Source organism: Macaca mulatta, chromosome 14 (genome assembly GCF_049350105.2).
Source record: "Macaca mulatta isolate MMU2019108-1 chromosome 14, T2T-MMU8v2.0, whole genome shotgun sequence".
NCBI lineage: Eukaryota > Metazoa > Chordata > Mammalia > Primates > Cercopithecidae > Macaca > Macaca mulatta.
In genome coordinates, this window is record NC_133419.1 from 120,411,107 (window position 1) to 120,430,162 (window position 19,056).

Sequence of the window (19,056 nt, forward strand, 5' to 3'; positions counted from 1 at the left end):
CAGGCAGGTTCTCTGCCTCCTCCTCGGGCTCCCCCATCTCTTTTTGGGATGTAACCCACCTGCCCCACTGACCCTCTCCTCTAAGTTAACAGGAAGAAACCGTGGATTGTCATCTCAGGAAACAGAGGCCTGTGGGGCTTTACCACACTGCTCAGTGAAGTCTGTGTTGTTGAAAACATACTTCTGTGTTTACACTTCAGTAGCCAAATTGGGAGTGTTTTGAAGTTGGGGGCAATCGCATACACTCCAGGCCCCTCCCTCTTCCTCTCCTCAAACCCCTAGACCCAGGTTCCCTGTCACAGCCCAGGAAAACCCTGAAAAGAGCACCAGACTGGCAAGTCCCTAGAGAGATGCTATAGCGGGCAATGGGGAGGAAGCTGGCAGGTGATGCAAAGTAGGATGTGGACTTGCAACTTCTGGGCCAACCAGCCTCCATCCAAGTGTCAGACTGGGCACAACCGTATCCACCTGCCTCTCTGCACTCATGGACCCTAGAGCAAGCAAGCAGAGAAGGCCCCAGGAGCCCAGGCACTGGGCAGAGGAGCTGGGCGGTTTGGGAACTTGGGTGCATGGATGCTATCCATCAGTCAATTATAGTCGATGGAAGAGCATTTATTAAGTACCTCTCTCAACCCTGGTTCCTTTCTCTGCATCCCACCCTTTCATGTGGATTTTTGGCAGGGGTTGTATCCACCTTGAGCCAGGTGAGTTCACCTCCCTGCTCCCACTTCCTGAGTGGGTGGAGCACAGCAGGCCTCTAGTCCCCAATGAAGGAATTAACCATGAAGGGATCACAAAGCTGGGGAAAGAGAATAACAAAAGGAGGGGAGAATGGGGTGGGTTCCTTCCCCTTCTCCCAACCCTTCCCACCACCCTTTGTCCATCCCAGGATTACATTAACCCCTAGTGTGCTGGACCAACCAGAGCTCTGGGAAGCTCTCCTTTCTCTGGGTTCTGGATAAGGACATATGTAATTGAAGGGTTCCTGGAAGCTCAAATCCCAGTGGCCAGGCAAGTCCTAGAGCCGGAACTTCTGTATCTCAGGCTGGCTTCCTAGGCCATCCAGTGTGAGAAGACCTCTGGCTCTCACCAAGACCACCCTCTGGGGGGAGGGTGAGCAGTGACACCTGTGAGCACTGGATTTTCCCTACCCCCCCAAAATCCAGCAGGGCAGCACCCCAGGCTTCAGGGGTGGAGGCACCCCAGTACCCGCTTTCACAAACTGCTTCCCAGACATCCACCACTCAGGGAGATTGGTGGGGGCCTCCTAGTGAGCTGGCTGGCAGCAGAAGAGGCATAGAAGGGAATGAGGCCAGGCTTCTGCCTTCCAGGAGGGCACCCTAGCCCCGGAACTAGGCAGCCAGACTGGTCTCTCGATAACAAACTGCCTGGCCATTCTGCGGCATCGCACATTGTAGGAACTCGGGATCTAATATTCCTGCCCCACGAGGAGAGAGTCTCTGTACACTGACCCCCTAATCTGCCACCCCAAGGCGGGGACCATGTGCTCCAGTCAAGATCCTCCCCGCTCCTCAAAATCCCATCTTGCTAGAGCTGCAGGTCATCTCTGGTTTCTACCCAGGGAGCTGGAGGAACTCCCCACACCCCTTGACCCGCGCTTGGTGTCCAGCCAGCCGGCGAGCTCGGCAGCTTCTCCAGGGACACAAAGGGTTAAATCCAGGCGAGGGGACTCGGTCGGATTTGCCTCCTAAACGCATTTTCCAGTTCATTCCCCAGCACAATATGCCTGGGCCGGTCCCAGCCTCCGAGCCCACCCCACCCGTCAGAATGGGCCACCAGGGCCACCCCGGGGTCGGGCACGAGGTTAACCCCTCGGCTGCCGGCAGCCCGCACCTCGAGGAAGGACACGCGGGGCACCCTCGGGAAAGTGGGTCATGCAGCTACCTGGTTGGCACGAAGCCCGCGGCGTCTCCTCCAGGGAGAGCCCCCAGAGCTGGGAGCAGAGTTCCAAGGGGGAGCCCGGTCCCGCGCCAGGCCCGGAGGTTGCAATCCCAGGCTGCCCCGGCCTCACCCTCCAGGAAAGGAACCGCAGGTGAGCGAGGAGCTGCCTCTGCTGCAGCAGCCGGCTCTCCGCGCCCGCTGTGGGGCGGTGTGGGGCGGGAGGGGGCCCGAGCGTCCTGAGCCGTCTGGCAAAGGGGCCGCCGAAAGAAACGAAGCCCCCCCGCCCCCGCCATACTCCAAACCCGCAACCCCTCAGCTCCGAGACTGACGCCCTCTCCCTGGGGCTGTTGTCTCCCACCCCGAGACGGTGATTACGGTGATTATTTTGCATTTATGTAACACGCAGTGTTTCCAAACTGCTTTCCGAGCAGAGAGCTGGTTATTAAATAAATAGAACGCTATTACATATTATTATTTTTGTGAAGAACTGAGCGGAGAAAGTGCTTTCATGCTACATAGAGACGTGCATCCGACTGCTTCCCTGCAGGGCAGGCTATTCGGCTTCTTAACCTCTTTCTCCGCCGTGCCACCTCCCACCCCCTTTACCCAAGCCGTGACCCAACTTTTTTGGCTCCTTTCACTCCCCACAATCCAGTCGTGCCCGCCATCCGGCTCCCAGCCCCGGGGAGGCACTGGATGGGGGTGGGGACAGCAGAGGTGAGCGCGCTTACCTGGGAGGAAGAATGCGGTCAAGCCGAGAGCGAGTCCCCACCAGCGTCCAGCGGCGCCCGCAAGCCCCATCCGAGCCATCGGGGGCCGGGGGTCCGGCGAGAGGGACGGCGAGGGCAGCGCTCCTCGCGCTGCAGAAACCAGCCCGGAAGACGAAGGAAGATCGCTGGCGGCCGGCGGGCGCTCGGAGGATCCAGGTCAGCCGCAGCCGTCGGCCGGGGCGGGGTGGGCTGGGTGGGATCCGCGCGGCCGCAGTCCGGGCCCCGGGCCGTCGCCGGCTCAGAGGCTCGGCAGATACCCGCCGCAAGTTGCACGAGTCATGCCCCTTCTCCTCCTCCGTTCTCCTCCCGGCGCCGGTCCCCGCCCTCTTCTTCCACGCAGAGCGGGGCTGGGGAGAGGGACCCACCCCCGGCGCGCCCGGCTGCCCGGCTGCGCGGCGCGGGCTCCTGGCCCCGGCGCGCTCACACCCTCCCGCTCGGCTCCAACTTGCAAGCGTCCATGGCCGTCCGTCCTACGAGGGTGGCTGGACGCGCCCGGGCGGCGTGGAAGGCTCGGGGCCCAGGCGGCGGGCGCTGGGTTCGGCGGCCGGCGGCCCGGGTGGCTCTGGCTGCGCGGTTGGGCGCGAGGAGAACGGGTTCGAGGCGCCGTGCGTCCCAGCCGCCGCCGCTCTGCCGGGTGCCGGCGATCCGCAACAATGTGGAGCCGCGCTCGCTGCTCTCGCTCTCTTTCTCTCACTCGTCGAGCTCCAGCCTCTCACCCGCTCGCCCGTGATGTCAGCCAGAGGGGAGGGGTTAGCGTTAACCCCCTCCTGGCCTCGATGCGCGCCCACCAGGGCCCGGTCGGAGCCCGAGCGCACGCGCCTTCCCGACCGAAGCAGAGGCGGATCGCGAGCGCGGGCCGCGGGGTCCGGTTCAGGACCCTCGCTCGGGAGCTGCCCCTCGGCCGCCTTCCAGCTGGGGAGCCGGCTGGAGCGCGGGCTGCCCTCCTCCTCCGCTGACAAAGGCAGGCAGTGACCCCTAGCGGCCGGCGAAGCCGAGGCGCGGGGGGTGGGGGTGGGGGTGGAGTTAGGACCGGTCTGGGGACGGCTGTGGAGGAGAGGGCGGGATGGAGAATCTCCGCTAGCAGCGTCGGAGCTGGCAGGGCTTCTGTAAGTCCTCTGCTCCCACCCTGCTCCCATTTCACAGGAGAGGAAACAAAGGCCCAAAGAAGAGTTCCGCCCGGGGCGGAACGTGGCAGGGCTCGCAACAGAACCGTCTCCGGAGATCCCTCTCCTCTGCACCACTTGGAGGCTCCACGGAGAGGCAGCGGTGCGCGGGGCGACGGGGAGCTGCCAGAGAAGTCGGTGGTGGGCATGAGTGGGTGAGACGGGCCCACTGAGGTTTCTGGTAGAGTTTCTTTTCTAATCCCTGCTCCCTTCGGGGGTTCCTTTCCCAAAAATTGAAGCACCCCGCGCCCCGCACTTGCCCAAACAGAGCCTGAAACCGAGCTCTCCTCCAGTTTCCAGGACCTTAGTTTTGAGAGATTTGTGGGGTTCCCGCTAAAGTGGATCGTCCAGTCAGTGTCCCTGGCAGGGCAGGGACTCTCCGCCCCATCCCGTTCACCACCCACCACATCCGGGTGTGGTAGGATTTCTGCCAAGGCGACTGCGCCCTCCAGGCCTGCCCTGTTCCCCTTGCTCTGGTCCTTCTATCCCCATCCCCTCCCCCTGGGGGAGGAAGACAGACAGAGTTTGCCACTAAGGAGAGCTGAATTCTCCCCAGACCCTGGCGGGACCCTGCTCCCTCTACCCTTTGCCCAGCCCTCTAGGCGGGCAGGAGCAGAGGGGAAGTGGCTGTTTCTGATAACATGTAAATTCTGGTTCTTCACTGTAGAAGGGGCAAAGACAGCACCATATTCCCACTGTCTGGGTTCCAGCCCTGGAGTGTCTCGGTTTCTCGCTGAAGTAGTCAGATCTGGCATTCTCATGAACACTCACCCACTCACTGTATGGTCTTTTACATTTAACAAATGTAACCTGGGCTTTCTTTGTATCAAAACACAGTGCCTGGCTTGGGGATACAGAGACATTATCATTGCCCTAAAGAAACTCAATCTAGTTGAGGGGGAGGGGGAAGACAGACATAGAAACGGATGTTGTAAACAAATATTTGATATGGGATTGTGTGGGTTTGGTGGGTCACAGCGAAAGTACCCAGTTTAGCCCGGGGTGCGGTTGGTGTAAAGGCTTCAGGGAAGGGAACACAGGGTCTCTGTGAGTCATCTATCAGACCAAGGTAAGTGCTGGAGGGCAGAGACATAAAAGACACTGGATTTAAGGTAGAGGGTCAGCATGAGGAAAGGAATGAAGGTAAGCAATAGTCAGGGGAGTAGGGGGCCCACAACGGGGGCCCACAAAGGGTTGACTGGTGGTAGGCTGAGCCTAAGACTTGAGGAAAGGAGAGGCCTGCAGATTGGTGAATCATGCCCGGAGGGTTTTAAACTGGGGAACACGCTATGAAATTTAGTTTGTGGCAGCCAGGAATCTCCCATCTGGCTGCTGAGTGCTTTAAGGGCCAGGGTTGAATTGAATTCACTGTGGTGGCCTTCAGCTCTGTGCCAGGCACATTGAGGAGCTGAAGGCATGGGTTTGAAGGGGCAATCCCAGATGTACCAATGTCTTCTTGTTCCCTGCTCTTACCCTCCCATCCTCTCCATCTTTATTTTATTTTATTTTATTTGAGACAGTCTTGCTCTGTTGCCCAGGCTGAAGTGTAGTGGCATGATCTCAGCTCACTGCAACCTCTGTCTCCCAGGTTCAAGCGTTTCTCCTGTCTTAGCCTCCCGAGTAGCTGGAATTACAGGTGTGTACCACCATGCCCGGCTAATTTTTGTATTTTTAGTAGAGACAAGGTTTCGCCATGTTGGCCAGGCTGGTCTTGAACTCCTGACCTCAGGTGATCTGCCCTCCTTGGCCTCCCAAAGTGCTGGGATTATAGGCGTGAGCCACTGTGCCCGGCTGCACCCTCTCCATCTTTAGGTCAGGCTTCTTTGATCCTCTGATCTTAAATGAGCTTCCAAAGAGGGTGCGGCCAGCGGGGAAGATGTGGCTGCCCGGGGATTGGTTGGGTGGAGAAGATGGAAGCAAGTAAGTGATATAGTATAGTTGTTCACTCATCATCTTTAAACAAGCAGGGAATGTTGCTGGGGGAGGGGACATTTAACTGAGACCCTGAAAGGCAGATCAGATTTGGACCAAAGGAGGCAGGAGAGAGAATCTTAGGTGGAAGGAACAGCTTGTACAAAAACGTGGAGGTACGCGGAGGTGGAAGAGGTGTCACCTGTGTTAGGACAGCAGGCAGTCCAGTTTGTTTTGTGTTTTAGGGATGTCTAAGAGAAAGGGACAGGTAGGCACAAACAGAATGCAAAAGGACCAGAAGGTTTCCTTTAGTGACAAGAAGAAGCACAGGACCAAGCAGCAGGAAAGCAGGCTTTGGTTCCTGCTCTTAAGCTATAAGCCCAGGAGTCACTCTTGCTTCTTACCTCTTCCTAAACCACCATATTCCAATTCTGTTGATTCTTCCTCTTCTGCACTCATGGTCTTTACAATACTGACAGTATAGCCAGTCTGCACTGAGGTGGGGAGTAAAATGTAATGGTCCAGCACATGGAACTCTGGAGAGCTAATCTGCCTGGAATTCTTAAACTTCAGCTCTGACACCCAATAGCTGTGTGTCCTTGGGCAAGTGACTTAACTTCTCTGTGCTCAGGTTCTTTCTCTGTAAAACAGGGAGAAATAACAGCACCTACCTCTTGAAGTTGTGAGGATTAAATGAGCCAAACATGTGAAGTGCATGGAACACTGCCTGGTGTACAGGAAAAACTGTTTAAGTGTTAGTCATCATTATGATTGTCATCTGTCTCCCCACATCCAGTTTTCCCCTTTCTGAAAATGGTTTACATATATTTTACAAGCTTTGTTTTGAAATAATTTTGGATTTGCAATAGAGTTGCAAAAATGGTACAGAGTTCCATATGCCCGTCAATCATCTTCCCTGAATGTTAACATCTTATAGAACCATGGTACATCTATGAAAACCAAGAAATTAGTGTTAGTATAATACTATTAACTGAACTACAGAATTTATTCAGATTTCCCCAGGTTTTTTTTCCCACTAATGTCTATTTTTTTGTTCCACAATTTAATCCAGGATACATTACATTTAGTAGTGGATTATTTTCAAATGCCGATGGTCAAGTCGCAATGCCAGGAATGACTTCTCGGCCTGCCAGACTCTGAGACCAGTGTCAAGTCCTCAACAAGGCCTAAGGGCCCATGCCTGCTTCTGCAGCCTCATCTCACCCTGCTCCGAGGCTTTGATGAGGAGCCACTGGGATTTCCAGTCGTCCCCTGCTATAGGCTTTGAATACTTGGGACCACTTTAGTGATGGTTTATAGTGCCTGATTCACTCCCCATTAGACTGTCAGCTCCTCCAGGGCAGGGATCATGTTGCTCTTGTTCTCTGCTATATCTCTAGCACCTAGGACATGCCTGGTACCTGATAGGCTGTAATGAAAATGTGTTGATTAACTCACATCCTGTGGCCACTTTCTGCCAATCACTTCCCCTCTCTGGACCTCAGTTATCTCATCTGCAGACTGAGGAGTTTAATTTGTTCACTGGTTTTCCAATTGTGTTTTGGAAACCCTAGAATTTCCTGGGCTCAATAGGAGTCACATTTAAAGAGCATGTGTTTTCATGTGCTTGAAAATTGGGCTTCTGAGAAAGGTATCTCTTAATGGATTCTGAAGATTCTGCTGCTTAAAAAGATTTGAAAACCTGACAGATTATTGTATATTATGAATTACATATAGTTGCATGATTTTACAACTCCATTATTATTAATTAATTACTTTATTTATTTGTTTATTTATTTTTGCAGGCAGTGGTGAGCCATGGAAGGTTTCTGAACAGAGCACTTATTGGGAGCTGTCAGAGCTGTGCTTCAGGAGATGAATCTGGCAACAACGTGGGTAGGATGGACAGATGATGATTGGTCAGTGAAGGAGGAGGGGACTGAGGAGAGAGGGTTGTCATGGAAGCCAAGTGAGAAGAGGATTTAATAGAGGAGGAGGAGGAGGTTGCTAACAGTATCTGATGCCGCAGAAAGCAGGTGGGGATCAGAAGGGGACTTTGGAAGCAGTGGCAAAACCACCAGTGACCTTTAAGAGAGTGATGTTGGTGACCAGGCAGGGGCTGAACCCAGATCAAAGTGGGAGGAGGAGCAACTGGAAGGTGAAAAATCAGAGGCAGCAGGTGTCCTCTCTGCTTTTGAGAAGTTTGGTGGTGGATGGAATGAGCAAGGTAGATGAGAAGCTTGGAGAGGCTTAGCAAGACAGACCAAGAGGCTTATTTTCTCTTTCTTCATCAAAAGCTACTGAGCATTTTGTAGTCAGAAGGAAAAGAGCTAGTGGACAGTGAGGGAGTGGAGAAGCAAGTGTAAGAAGTGAAGTAGGTTGTCGTTTATGGAGCAAGCCTTGGGTTGGGGGGCACTGAGGGTGGGAAGGGGTCAGCCTTGGAAAGGAGAAGACCCATCTTTCTCTGAGCCTGGAGGGAAGGTGAAGAGAATAGTGAAGGTAGAAGTTTTGGTGGGGAGTAGTGAAGGTGGAAGTTTATAATAAGGTCATTACAGTACAGTGGGAGCTGAAGTTATCTGCAGAGAGAGGTTGGAAGCTGGCTTCAGATTTCACAATTGAGAAAGCCAAAGGGCGTGTTAAGGGGAGTATGACTACGAAGCTTCCAAAATCTACAGGGAGAAAGGAGCAAGCATCATCTATGTGTCTTCATAGGGAAAAGTCAGGACCAACAGTCATATTTTTGGAGGAGGTAGATTTCAGTTTGGTCTAGGCAAGACTGTTGAGGGATCTTAGTTGATTGACAATGGATTGACCTCCCAGTCACTTTTCAGACTCGGGCTGCAAGCCCATTCATCAGGCATGCTGTGCATGGGCTTCTTGCCCTGGCATGAAGCATGGATGCAGTGAGTCCACGCTCCCTCCTGGCCCTGAGACTTGATAACTACAGGAATGACAGCCCACTTGAAGAACAGGCCGTTGGGCTCACCTTTCTCACTGACCTCAGGGCTGGAGGCATGAGGGGGCAACTAGACAAAAGATCAGCCCTGGGGAAGGTGCCATCCCTAGGAAACTCTCCTCTGAGCCCTCCCTTGACTTCCACAGGTTCTTTCAGAGAGGCAGCTGTTGGGCTTGGAAAAGGCCCAAAGTCAATACAATAATGACTTCCCCTCCCAGCCATGTCCCAGGCCCCTCTGTGTCATTCAGAAATTGGCTAATAAAGTTCACTTTGATGTGAGAGGAGCCCCATTAAGAATTCCCCAAGATTCCCTGATCCCCTGAAATCTGTCAATAGGAGAAGATATATTGGAGTGGTATGCTGGATGGGGGTCACCCCCTTTTGTGTCCCCAGTGCTCACCCTGGTGTCAGTTGAGGCTGAGGGCAAGGGGAGAGGAAAGGAAGAGGAATCCCATGAAGAAAGTATAGCTAAAGCCTTAGCCAACCCCAAAGAGGACCCACCTGACATGGCTACCCTCTTGCCCTAACCTGAGGCCAACCTCACCTCAGGCAGTGCTCCCAGGGTGGATGGGAAGCCACAGCACCTAATTACTATGATCATCACGCTGGTGGCTGTGGTGATTATGATGGTGCCTCTGTATCCCACAGCGCTTAGCAACATTTAATTACTGTTATTCCTACGGAGATCACTGCAGAGCCTTGGCTGCCATTGCTCTTGGGGATGGAGCAACTACACACAGCTGCACCCACTCCCCAGTCCAACGATCCACTGTGTTGAAGTGCTGCCAAGACGGTTAGCAGACACCAGCCTCTCCCTTGTGGGCCATGGTGTCCCAGTGATCTGCATGGCATTTGGGGCTGAGCTCTGAGCAGTGGTAGGAAGGCCCCAGTTCCATCTGGAACCATCCAACTCTCCAGAAAGAAGGGAAATTGGTCTATGCCCTGTGTCTGGTCAGAAGGCCCTCAATATACTCCTGTGAATCACGACATCCCAAATCCTAAAGAATTCTGGATGTGAGTAGAGGCAGCATTCCTGATAAGGGATGGGAGCACTAAAAACTCAACAGTGATACTGAGAAGAGGGTTTCATCCAGGGTCCGCATAGACCAGAGAGCTTAGGTCATGAAGATGGGAAGGGACGGAGTGGAGCTTCTGTGTGGAGCATACCTTATGTAGAAAGACAAAAGGGAAAAGGGCTTTGAGAAAGGAAGATACTCAACCTCCCACCCACACTTTCCTCCCTTTGATGATGCTCTTATATCCAGGGATGGGTGTTATAGTCAGGATAATTATCAGGGTAGACTACTTGTCTAGAGGAACCAGATTTTTCTTGCAAGTTATGTGGAAACCAAGAAATAGAAGGTATTGTTAGGGAAGAGCAGAGTTCCTGGATCAGCCCAAGCCCGGCAAAAAAAGCTCATGGTGGACACCTGCCTGGGAGTGGGGACGTGAGGCTGGGGCTGTGGAGCTGTGGGTCTTGACTCTTTGGGTCTCAGACCTTTTCGGGATCCGATGAGCGCTGTGTCTCTCCCTGAAAACTGCACATACGCACATGGACAGTGTTTGCATGGCAACCTGCTGAAGCCCAGCTGGGGCCTTGAGTTAGGAATCCCTGCTGAAGAAGAAGTGCTTTGGGAAGGAGGCAGTCCTGAGCCCAGACTCCCTGTGATCTGGGCTAATGACTGATGCTAATGACATGGAGAATCCCAAATGAGGAAAATCCAACCCAGACTTCTATAATGTGAAGTGAAAAGAACAAGTATTATCCATAGATTGCATTATAATTCTGTAAAAATACACACTTACAAAGAGAAAATGTGAAGGCGACATGGAGAAATGAAAATAATTTGTGGGTAAAGAGTTTTTATCTTATTTAAAATTTACTTAAATATCATTATGAGGCTACTTTAATAATAGATTTAATTTTTTTTCTATATTATGTAAAGTGCTTTTCCTGAAGAAATGAGCTTTCGAATTATATTTGATTTAGGTTAATATTAATGCCCTGTATGTCCTGAGTACATGTTTCTAGAAAGAGGTGATCCAGGAGGCTGCCAAGTGGCCTGCAGGTGACATCCAGAGGGTAGAAAATGCCCATGCAGGTAACTGAATTCTGAGGAACATGAGACCACATGCTGCCCAGGAGGCAACCAAGGGAGAGGATGCTGGAGTTAGGTTTGAGTCCTGGACCTGCCATTTACTAACCATGAAACCTGGAGTTTACCTGGGGCCAAAGAGGGGGTGCTTCCCAGAACACGGGACTTTCAGTGCTAAAACTGGGAAGGTCCTGGGCAAAGTGGGACAAGTTGGTCACCCTGTTAATGAGCTATTAATACCTCTCTGAGCCTCAGTCTCCTCACTTGTAAGATGACACTGGCGACTCCCAGGATCTTTGTAAAAGCATTGTGTATGCCATCTTCACACCTGTTGGGGATGATGGTTATCACTGGTGGGGTGGGATGGAGGAGGGGAGTGGGGAAAGGGGTGTTTCTCCCCAGCCTTGAGATCTGAGAGACCAAGAGCCTGTCTGGATGGATACTATGATTTGTATATGGAGAGCTTAAGACAACTGGTCTCTCACAACTGGCTTTTAACAATAATTCATTCAAGAAATATGTATGGGCCACCTACAATCAGATCTGTGCCACGCATTTGGATATTCTGTGAACGGCTGCAACACGCTGCCTTCCTTCCTGGGACCCAAGTCTAATGGGGGAGGCAAGGATCCATAAGGAAGTGGACAGCAGGGAAAGCTAGGGACTTTGGGAATGTCAGGTGGGCAGGGACCCTTCCCTAGTCTAGGGGTCAGGAAGGGTCAGGACGTGTTCCTGCAGAGATGAGTAGAGCCCCCTTGAGGGGTGAGGACTGGCTGGCCAGGGATGTTATGTTGTAGAGAAATCGGGCACAGGAGAAGGCAGCAAGAAGGCCCAGAGGCTGGGTGCTCCGAAGGACTGAGAGTAGTTCGTTCAGTCTGGTGCGGTGCAAAAGGAGAGTGTGAGAGAGGGCCTGGGGAGTCACGTGCCCATGTCATGTGGGCTTTTGTGCTGCATTATGGAGTTTGGACTTTATCCTGAGGGTGGCAGGGAGCCGTGCATGGTAGGGCTGTAGCAGAGTGAGCGTGTTTTATACCTGGCCACTCAGCAGCCCCAACCTGTGTTGTGCTCAGATGGCATTCCTGGTCCAGGCACTGGTTTGCCTGTTAGGCCCAGGTCCTCTGGGCTCTGTCTGTCTTGCTATAAGGCTCTGAGCCTAGCCCATCTGTGGAATGCTTCTGCGGCTCCAAACCTGGTGTAGTCAATCTGGACATTCCCCTGGCAGGGGTCTGCTGCCTGGTACAGACTGTGACTCCAGAGAGCAGAGTGGCACTCCCTCCCAAACATGCTGCTATCACCACAGTGTGTCTGTGTGGGTTTGATGGCTGCGTGGCAATGGCGCTCAGGGCATGCCGGGGGCTCACACAACCCAGGCAGCTAATGATTAACAAACAATTATACTAATCGGCCTAGAAACAGGGAGGCCGGTGTGCGCCCCTATGCATGTGAATGCACACACATGCATGCGCACACACATTCAGATTCGCTGACATTTATGCCCATCCTTTCATTGAAACTCAGGTGAGCACGTGGAGAGATTCCCTGCTACCTAGATTAGATGAATAGGCATTGCATTACTTTACATGCCATTACCTTCATCAGAGACATGCCCCTCCACCACTGACACATGGATGTCACAAGTGCTCTATACACAGCCTCACATAGATGCCAGCACACCTATACTGGCCCAGACCCCTTCTCATGTCTTTACAAACACATTACAAGAGTTAAAAAGGAGCATCCATATCAAGTGTCTAGCACAATGCCTGGCACATAGGACTATTATATTCTATTTTAACATGCTATTATTACATTAAGACACTTTAATATGTGCACATATACTGACACACTCACAAGACACACACACATTGCCCCATACATTCTTTAAACCCAGGTGCACACACAAGAGCTCCACCTTTCCACAAACTGACACATACACTTCCGTGTACACAAACAAGCTCACTCACAAAGACATGCAGGTTGCCATAATGTGCTTTCCCATTTGCACCTACACACAATCACCACCACAATAATAATAATAGCAAAACCAAGGTGGATGATTGCTTCATATTTTTCAAAGGGTTTTCAGGCCTGTAATCTCATTTGATCCTCGCAGCAGCCCTGTGAGACGGGTGGGTGGAGCAGGCATTATTACTCCAGGTTTACGGTTGAAGCAACAGAAGCCAGAGGGGTGAAGTTCGCCATCTGGGAGGTGGCCTGAAACTCAGATCTGACTTCTCGGTAGTGAGCTTCCCATGCCTATTTGACAACTTCCAGCCCTTACTACAGAAAGCAGCAGCCAGGGCAGGGGCCTGCTAGATTCTTGATTCCTGGTCAAAACATTTCTCGGAGTCAACCCCAGCTGAGAAGTGGGAATTGGAGGCTGATAAAGGGAAACCGCCATCATTAGAAATCCCATAAAGTCTCATTTACAACTCCCTGTCAGATGAAAGGAGCAATTGACTGCGTTGGAGGGAAAAGCAAATACCGATTTCCTTTAGGACTGCCCAGCCTCAGACAGCTGGTCCTAGAAGGTCCTGAGGGTGGGGGGATCCTGTTCCATCAGGGCTGTCCTCAACTCTGTGCACTTTCTCTCCCCTCTGTGTATGTCCATGTGTGGGTCCTTAAGCTCTAATTTGAGAAAAAGGGAGGAGAAAAGGACAAAGAAGGCTCTCCCCTTCCCTTGGATCCCCTTCTGCTCCCACATGCCTAGTGGGAGCCTCCCTCTTCTGCTTGAGCCTTTAGGACAGGTTCAGGACCCTGTCTCCTACCTGTCTGGCCAGACAGACATGAGGAACAGGTTGCAAGCCCTCCACCACCTGACCTGCCAAGTCCATACAGGCCTTAGATCCAACAACTTAGAAAGGTAACGAGGGCAGCTTCCTTCGAAGGGCCATGTTCAGTGGGGAGGTGGCCTGATGATGAATGGAGAGGTGGAGTGATGGCCCCTTAATCTGCTTCTGATGCTGCTACTTCTTCACTCTGGTTTCATCATTATTGTGTGCCTTAGTTTCTCTATCTGCAAAATGGGAATAGTAACACCAAACTTACAGTGCTATTGTGAGGTGTGCAAAGTCCACGGCACAGTGCCTGGCACAATGCTGGGCCCCACAGGGTCAGGCCCTGTCGCCTGCCTGGGCAGCTTCTGGAGGAATGCCTCCACTGCCAGGGCTGGAGGGGTGGTGTGGCAAGAGATGCCTCCCCAGCCTCCTGGGTGTGCCAGCTCTGGCTGGGAGGGAGGGACAGGGAAGGGACATCTGTTTGACACTCTTATCAGCATCCATTACCTGGTGTGTATTTTCCCAGGAGCTGATTACATTACAGCATGTGTTGATAAACATTTGGAGTCGGATTACAGAGGAAACTGAGCAGAATGTTAAGCGGGTGGTGCTTGGGTCAGGAGATGCTGAGAAAGGGCTGGCTGTGATGAGCTGGGAGTGGTGACGAGGACCCCAATCTGGAGGCTTCTTCATTTGCCCAGCCCCTTTCTCTTTCTGATCTCCCTCCACCCTACTGCTCTGGCCCTAGCAGGGCATCTAGACATGGTCCCAGAGGCAGGCTGTTATAACAGAAGAGGTATGGGACTTGGGCCTGAGGCAGTTATAGGGTCCAGTTCCAGCTCTGTCATAAACTAGCTCTTGGCACTCTGGGCCAGTCTCTTACCTCCCTGGGCCTCAGTCTCCTCCTCTGTAAAGTAGGCTTAACACCCACTCCACAGAGTGGACCAAAGGTTAAAGAAGTAACCATGCACCATGCCCTGCACATAGAATTAAGTGCTTGGTCTCAAGGCTCTTTTCCTGTGGTCCCCAGTTTACCCCCGAAAAATGGTCACTCTTGCCTTGACTGTGCCTCAGATGTTGGACCGCTGCTCTTATTTCTATTTTGAACTAAGAGGAAGTGATTTGTGTTCTTCATAAGGCAAAGACCCCTACTTCCAACCCTAGTTAGGGCTGGAGCAGGCAACCCAGGGCGAGGGTTGACTCTTCCTCCCTTTTTCTATACCTGTGCATGTGCAAGACAGCTTTAGCTAGGGAATTATTTGTGTAGTTATCTGCCTGATTTCTTTCTCCCCCACTAGTCCATAAACTCCCCGAGGACAGGTCACAATTGAGTGTCCGAAGTCCAGCCCAGGGCCTGGCACTGGCGGGAATGAATGGCTCTCCCCCATCTGATTGGTCTGGCACAGAATGGTCAAGATAACCCATCTCAGGGTTCTGTGCTGTCGAATTCCACGGTTGTTTCTGAACTTAGTGCACTAGATATACCTCTTGCTTGGCCTTTGGCATGATTCACTTTTCCTGTGGGGTATCTCTCTAGTCTCTCTGAGGTTTGGGCATTTAGACCTTCAAGAGAAGGATGTGCACCTGTCCCTCTGTCCGACTGTCCAATTTAGTGGTCATGGACAAATGCACGAATGAATGAGACTGCGGGAATGCTGCTTCCACCTCCTCTCTGCCTCCCCAGCTCGCCTCCAGGTGCCCTCGGCGTCCGGGACCCTGCGGGGCCTCCTGGAGGCGGGACGGGCACGGCGCCACCTAGCGGTCGCGGGCCGGGGAGAGCGCGTCCCGGTGCTTTCCGGTGTGGGACCTGCGACCGCCCCATAGCGCAGAGTCCGGGAGGCTCTACCCACCGCCTCTGTCGGCCCCATTCTCTAGGTCCACAGAGGGTGGAGATCCTCGGGGGAGTGTACTCTTACTGGGGTACTGGGAGCCCTGCCCCACGGCTGTCAGCTTGGGTCGGGAGCGCCGGGTGCCCAGGAGGCGGCCTCCCACCCCTCCCCCGCACACGTCGTTCCAGTCCCTCCTCCACAAAGAGGCCATTGATTGGGAAGAGCGGCCGGGTTGTGGTAGGAAGGCTGGGGGGACACGCGCGCGCACACACACACGCACACACAGAGGCACACACACAGGCGCACACACCCAGAGGCACAAACACACATATACAGAGGCACGCACACACACACAGAGGCACACACACGCACACATAGAGGCGCACACAGGCGCACACACACACAGAGGCACACACACAGAGGCACACACAGGTACACACAGAGGCACAAGCACACATATACAGAGGCACACACAGGCACACCCCGCCTCCTGCAGCGCCTGTCACTCCGCAGGGCCCGGGGGTGGGTGAGCAGGGGTGCGAGGGGGCGTAGGGCTGGGCGCGCCAGCGTGGGGGAAAGCCCCGCCTCCCGGATGTCGTCTCTTCGCCCCCTCCTGGCTCTCGTCTCCTCCCTAACCCCTCGCCTCACCCTCTGCCTAATTTTTGCCAGTGGACCATCGGCCTTTGGATGAATCCGCAGCAAAAGGCTCATTCCGGGCGGGCCCGCCTCCCCATCCCCCTAGTGTGCGGTCTCCTCTCCCCAGCAAAGATGTTCGGTGGCACTTACGGCCCCTTTTTAATATCAGGCGAAGCCAATATTGTTAGGAAGGAAGAGCTGCTGTGGCAGCTGCTGCAAAGACAAATCAGATGCAGTAATGCATCGCGGGCTGAGGGAGGGTCTGAGTGTGCGGCGGCGCGAGCTTATCAGCGCGGAATGGCTAATGGGGGCGCGGCTCCCAGCGGAAGGAGGGCTGGAGACTGTGCGCGGTGCGGCGAGGAGAGGAGAAGGCCAGGGCAGGAGAGTTTAGGCAGTAAGGATTTCCGCAATCTCTCTTCTTATCCTACCCCTAAAGGAAGCTGCTTGGACCTGAAGGTGGAGCTGAATTTGAGCCTTTGCTGGAGGTGGGGTGCCCGGCCCCTCTACAAATGCCTGCTTGATTCCCTCCGTGATGGGCAAAGGCCTTCCCTCCCACAACACCTGAATTCTGGGCACCCTGATCTTTGGAGGCCAGGACTTTCCCAGGTTCCCTATCAGTCCACCCACATCAGAAGTAGAACGAACACCCTACTATCTAACCCGTTCCTGCCTCCTGCCCCCAGCCCTGCCTCATAACTGGGCTGTGGTGGTTGGGGTGTGGCTGGCAGTTGGTACCCGTTAAAAGAGAGCTAGGAGTGATAAATACTTGGTACCACCCTCAAAGCTTCCGCTCACCACCTGGATGCCTGTGTGCACACAGGAATTGGCTGGGGGCTAGGGAGAGCATAGGTGGGGGTGCTGGCTTGCTTGGTTTATAACACTTCTTCTTGCTCCTCAATGCCAGGGCAGAGAGTGTGCCCCTGTACGTGTGTCCTCATTTGCGGGCAAGGCTGTGCCCACGCAGGTGCCTGGAGATGTGGGTTTACTCACACATTCCCAGGCTCTCAGGAAGGAATTTTGCAAGAGGCCTTCCGCCTCCTTCCTCACCTGTTCTGCCATATCCATGTCAAATGCTCATCTGGATTCTGCTTGATCACTTCCAGTGACTGGAAGCTCACTTCTTCTCCAGGCAGCCCATCTCTGCTGACTGTTAGAATACTGAGCTGGAAACTGTGCCAGCAACCTGGACAATTCCCCACCCCCATCCCAAATGCATGAAAAAGGGGCCAGGACGAGATGCCAAAAACACAGCACCCTGAGATAGTTACAGCTTGTACTTACAGAATACCTCCTTAACCAGGCACTGTACTAAGTATTGCACGTATATTCACTCTCATAATCTTCATGAAACTCTATGAGGTCATGTTTGTTGTTATCTCCATTGTGTTGAAAAGAAAACTGAGGCACAGAGAAGTTAAGGCACTTGCCTGAAGTCCCACAGCGAGGAGGTGGTAACGCCTGATATACAGTCAGGAAGCCTGGCTCTGCCTGAGTTTAATCACCACATTATATTGCAGGCACTGCCCAGAGAGAGAGAGATGGAGACAGAGAGAAAAAACACAGAGAGAAGTAAGAATGCACAGGCGTGTGTGTGTATCTTCACCACCGTTTCTGGGAAGCAGAGCTCAGTGGTGTTAGAGGCAATGGGGAAGATTGGATATGAAATTAAGACATCAGGAATTGCCTTTCTTCTTCCTCCTCCCCACCTTTTCCTTCCCCTCCCACCCCCTTTCTTCTTCATCACTGTTGCCCTCACCTTCACCTGAATGAAAAGCCATCTTCTCAGCACTAGTGTGTTCAGGGGTTCCTTGCAAGCTGGAAACTCCATCTGGGTGCTTCCAGGCCAAGACAGATATATTGGCCTAGACAGACATAGGGGCCATACTCACAATGAAGTAGCATGAGATTAATGTGGTTGGTAGATGGGAAATAAATAGGGACGATCTGTATTTACGTTCCACACCAGCCAAGGGTTAGGTGGTACACGGTTCAGAAAGTTTTATGTTCAATTTTATGTCTAGACAGTGCTTGAGATGAGGTTATCACTTCTCTTCTAATTAGTGCAAGAAGGCTTCCCCAGGCGCTGCTTTCACAGCTTCTGCTCTCTTGGGTTTGCCATTTGTTCCCAAGAGTGAAATGTAGGTGGAGTGGGGAGACAGAATGAGCACTGGATTGGGAGTCATGACACCTGGATCTTCGACCTTGACTGTGCCACCAGCTTGCCTTGTTACCATGGATAAATTAGTCCACTCTCCTGGGTCTCCATGGCTGGGCTGTCTATCAAGGCCCTTCAATCGGTGTACTCCCTGCGTCTGTCAAACTGGGTTACTGTGTGCAGGTGGCTAGGTTGTGCACTGTGCAAGGACACCTGGCCAAGAAGGAGTTGGGGGCTGAAATCCAGCCTATGCTCTTCTCATCAGGCCTGCATCCACCTGGAGAAAGAGGCACTTTTTCTAATTTGCACAAAGTTATCACAGGGACTGGCAGTGGCCCTGTGATTAGAGTTGGAGTTGAGGGGAGATGGGAAAGGGGGTTTCTTTAGCAGAAAGTGAGATTGTGAGTTCGGAGGTGGAGGATAAAGGCTATGGAAGCAGGATCAGGGAGAAGTGCTGTGGTCCATGAACGTGGAGGTGGGGCAGAGAGCAGTGGGAATGCATCAAGGGAGGTTGGTGGGGAGAAGGGCGGGTCCATGGTGACAGTGGGCCCTTTGGCTGCATTCAAGGTACCCCTGGGAGTGGTGGTTCTCCTGCTCCCCAGCCTTGCTCACTCCTGTGGTCTCTTTAGAGTGGCTCTCTCTGCCAAGTTCCCCTCTTGGGGGAAATGGCAAGGGGTTGGGTTTTCTCCAGGGCCCTCTGTGAGAGGCTGCAGGCTCTGTAGTGGTTGTTCCCTTACTACTGTGGGCCTACTAGAGAGGCATGGAGGCTGCCCTCAGGGAACTTGCTGTCGAAGGGAGCTCTTGTGCACAGGTCTAATGCCAGTGGCCCTTGTCTCCTGGGTATTGCAGACAGTCTGGTTT

The 19,056-nt window shown here is 53.1% G+C and overlaps 1 protein-coding gene across 1 annotated transcript in view; it reads right to left on the reverse strand.

Annotated features, from left to right (window-relative positions):
• NECTIN1 (nectin cell adhesion molecule 1) overlaps window positions 1-3,329 on the reverse strand; it is a 68,538-nt gene extending 65,209 nt beyond the window's left edge. Inside the window, exon 1 of the mRNA XM_015115962.3 lies at window positions 2,634-3,329. Within this exon, the coding sequence (XP_014971448.1) occupies window positions 2,634-2,712 (79 nt within the window). The 5' untranslated portion in view covers window positions 2,713-3,329. The remainder of the gene's footprint in view (window positions 1-2,633) is intronic.
• Window positions 3,330-19,056: the final 15,727 nt, after the last annotated feature.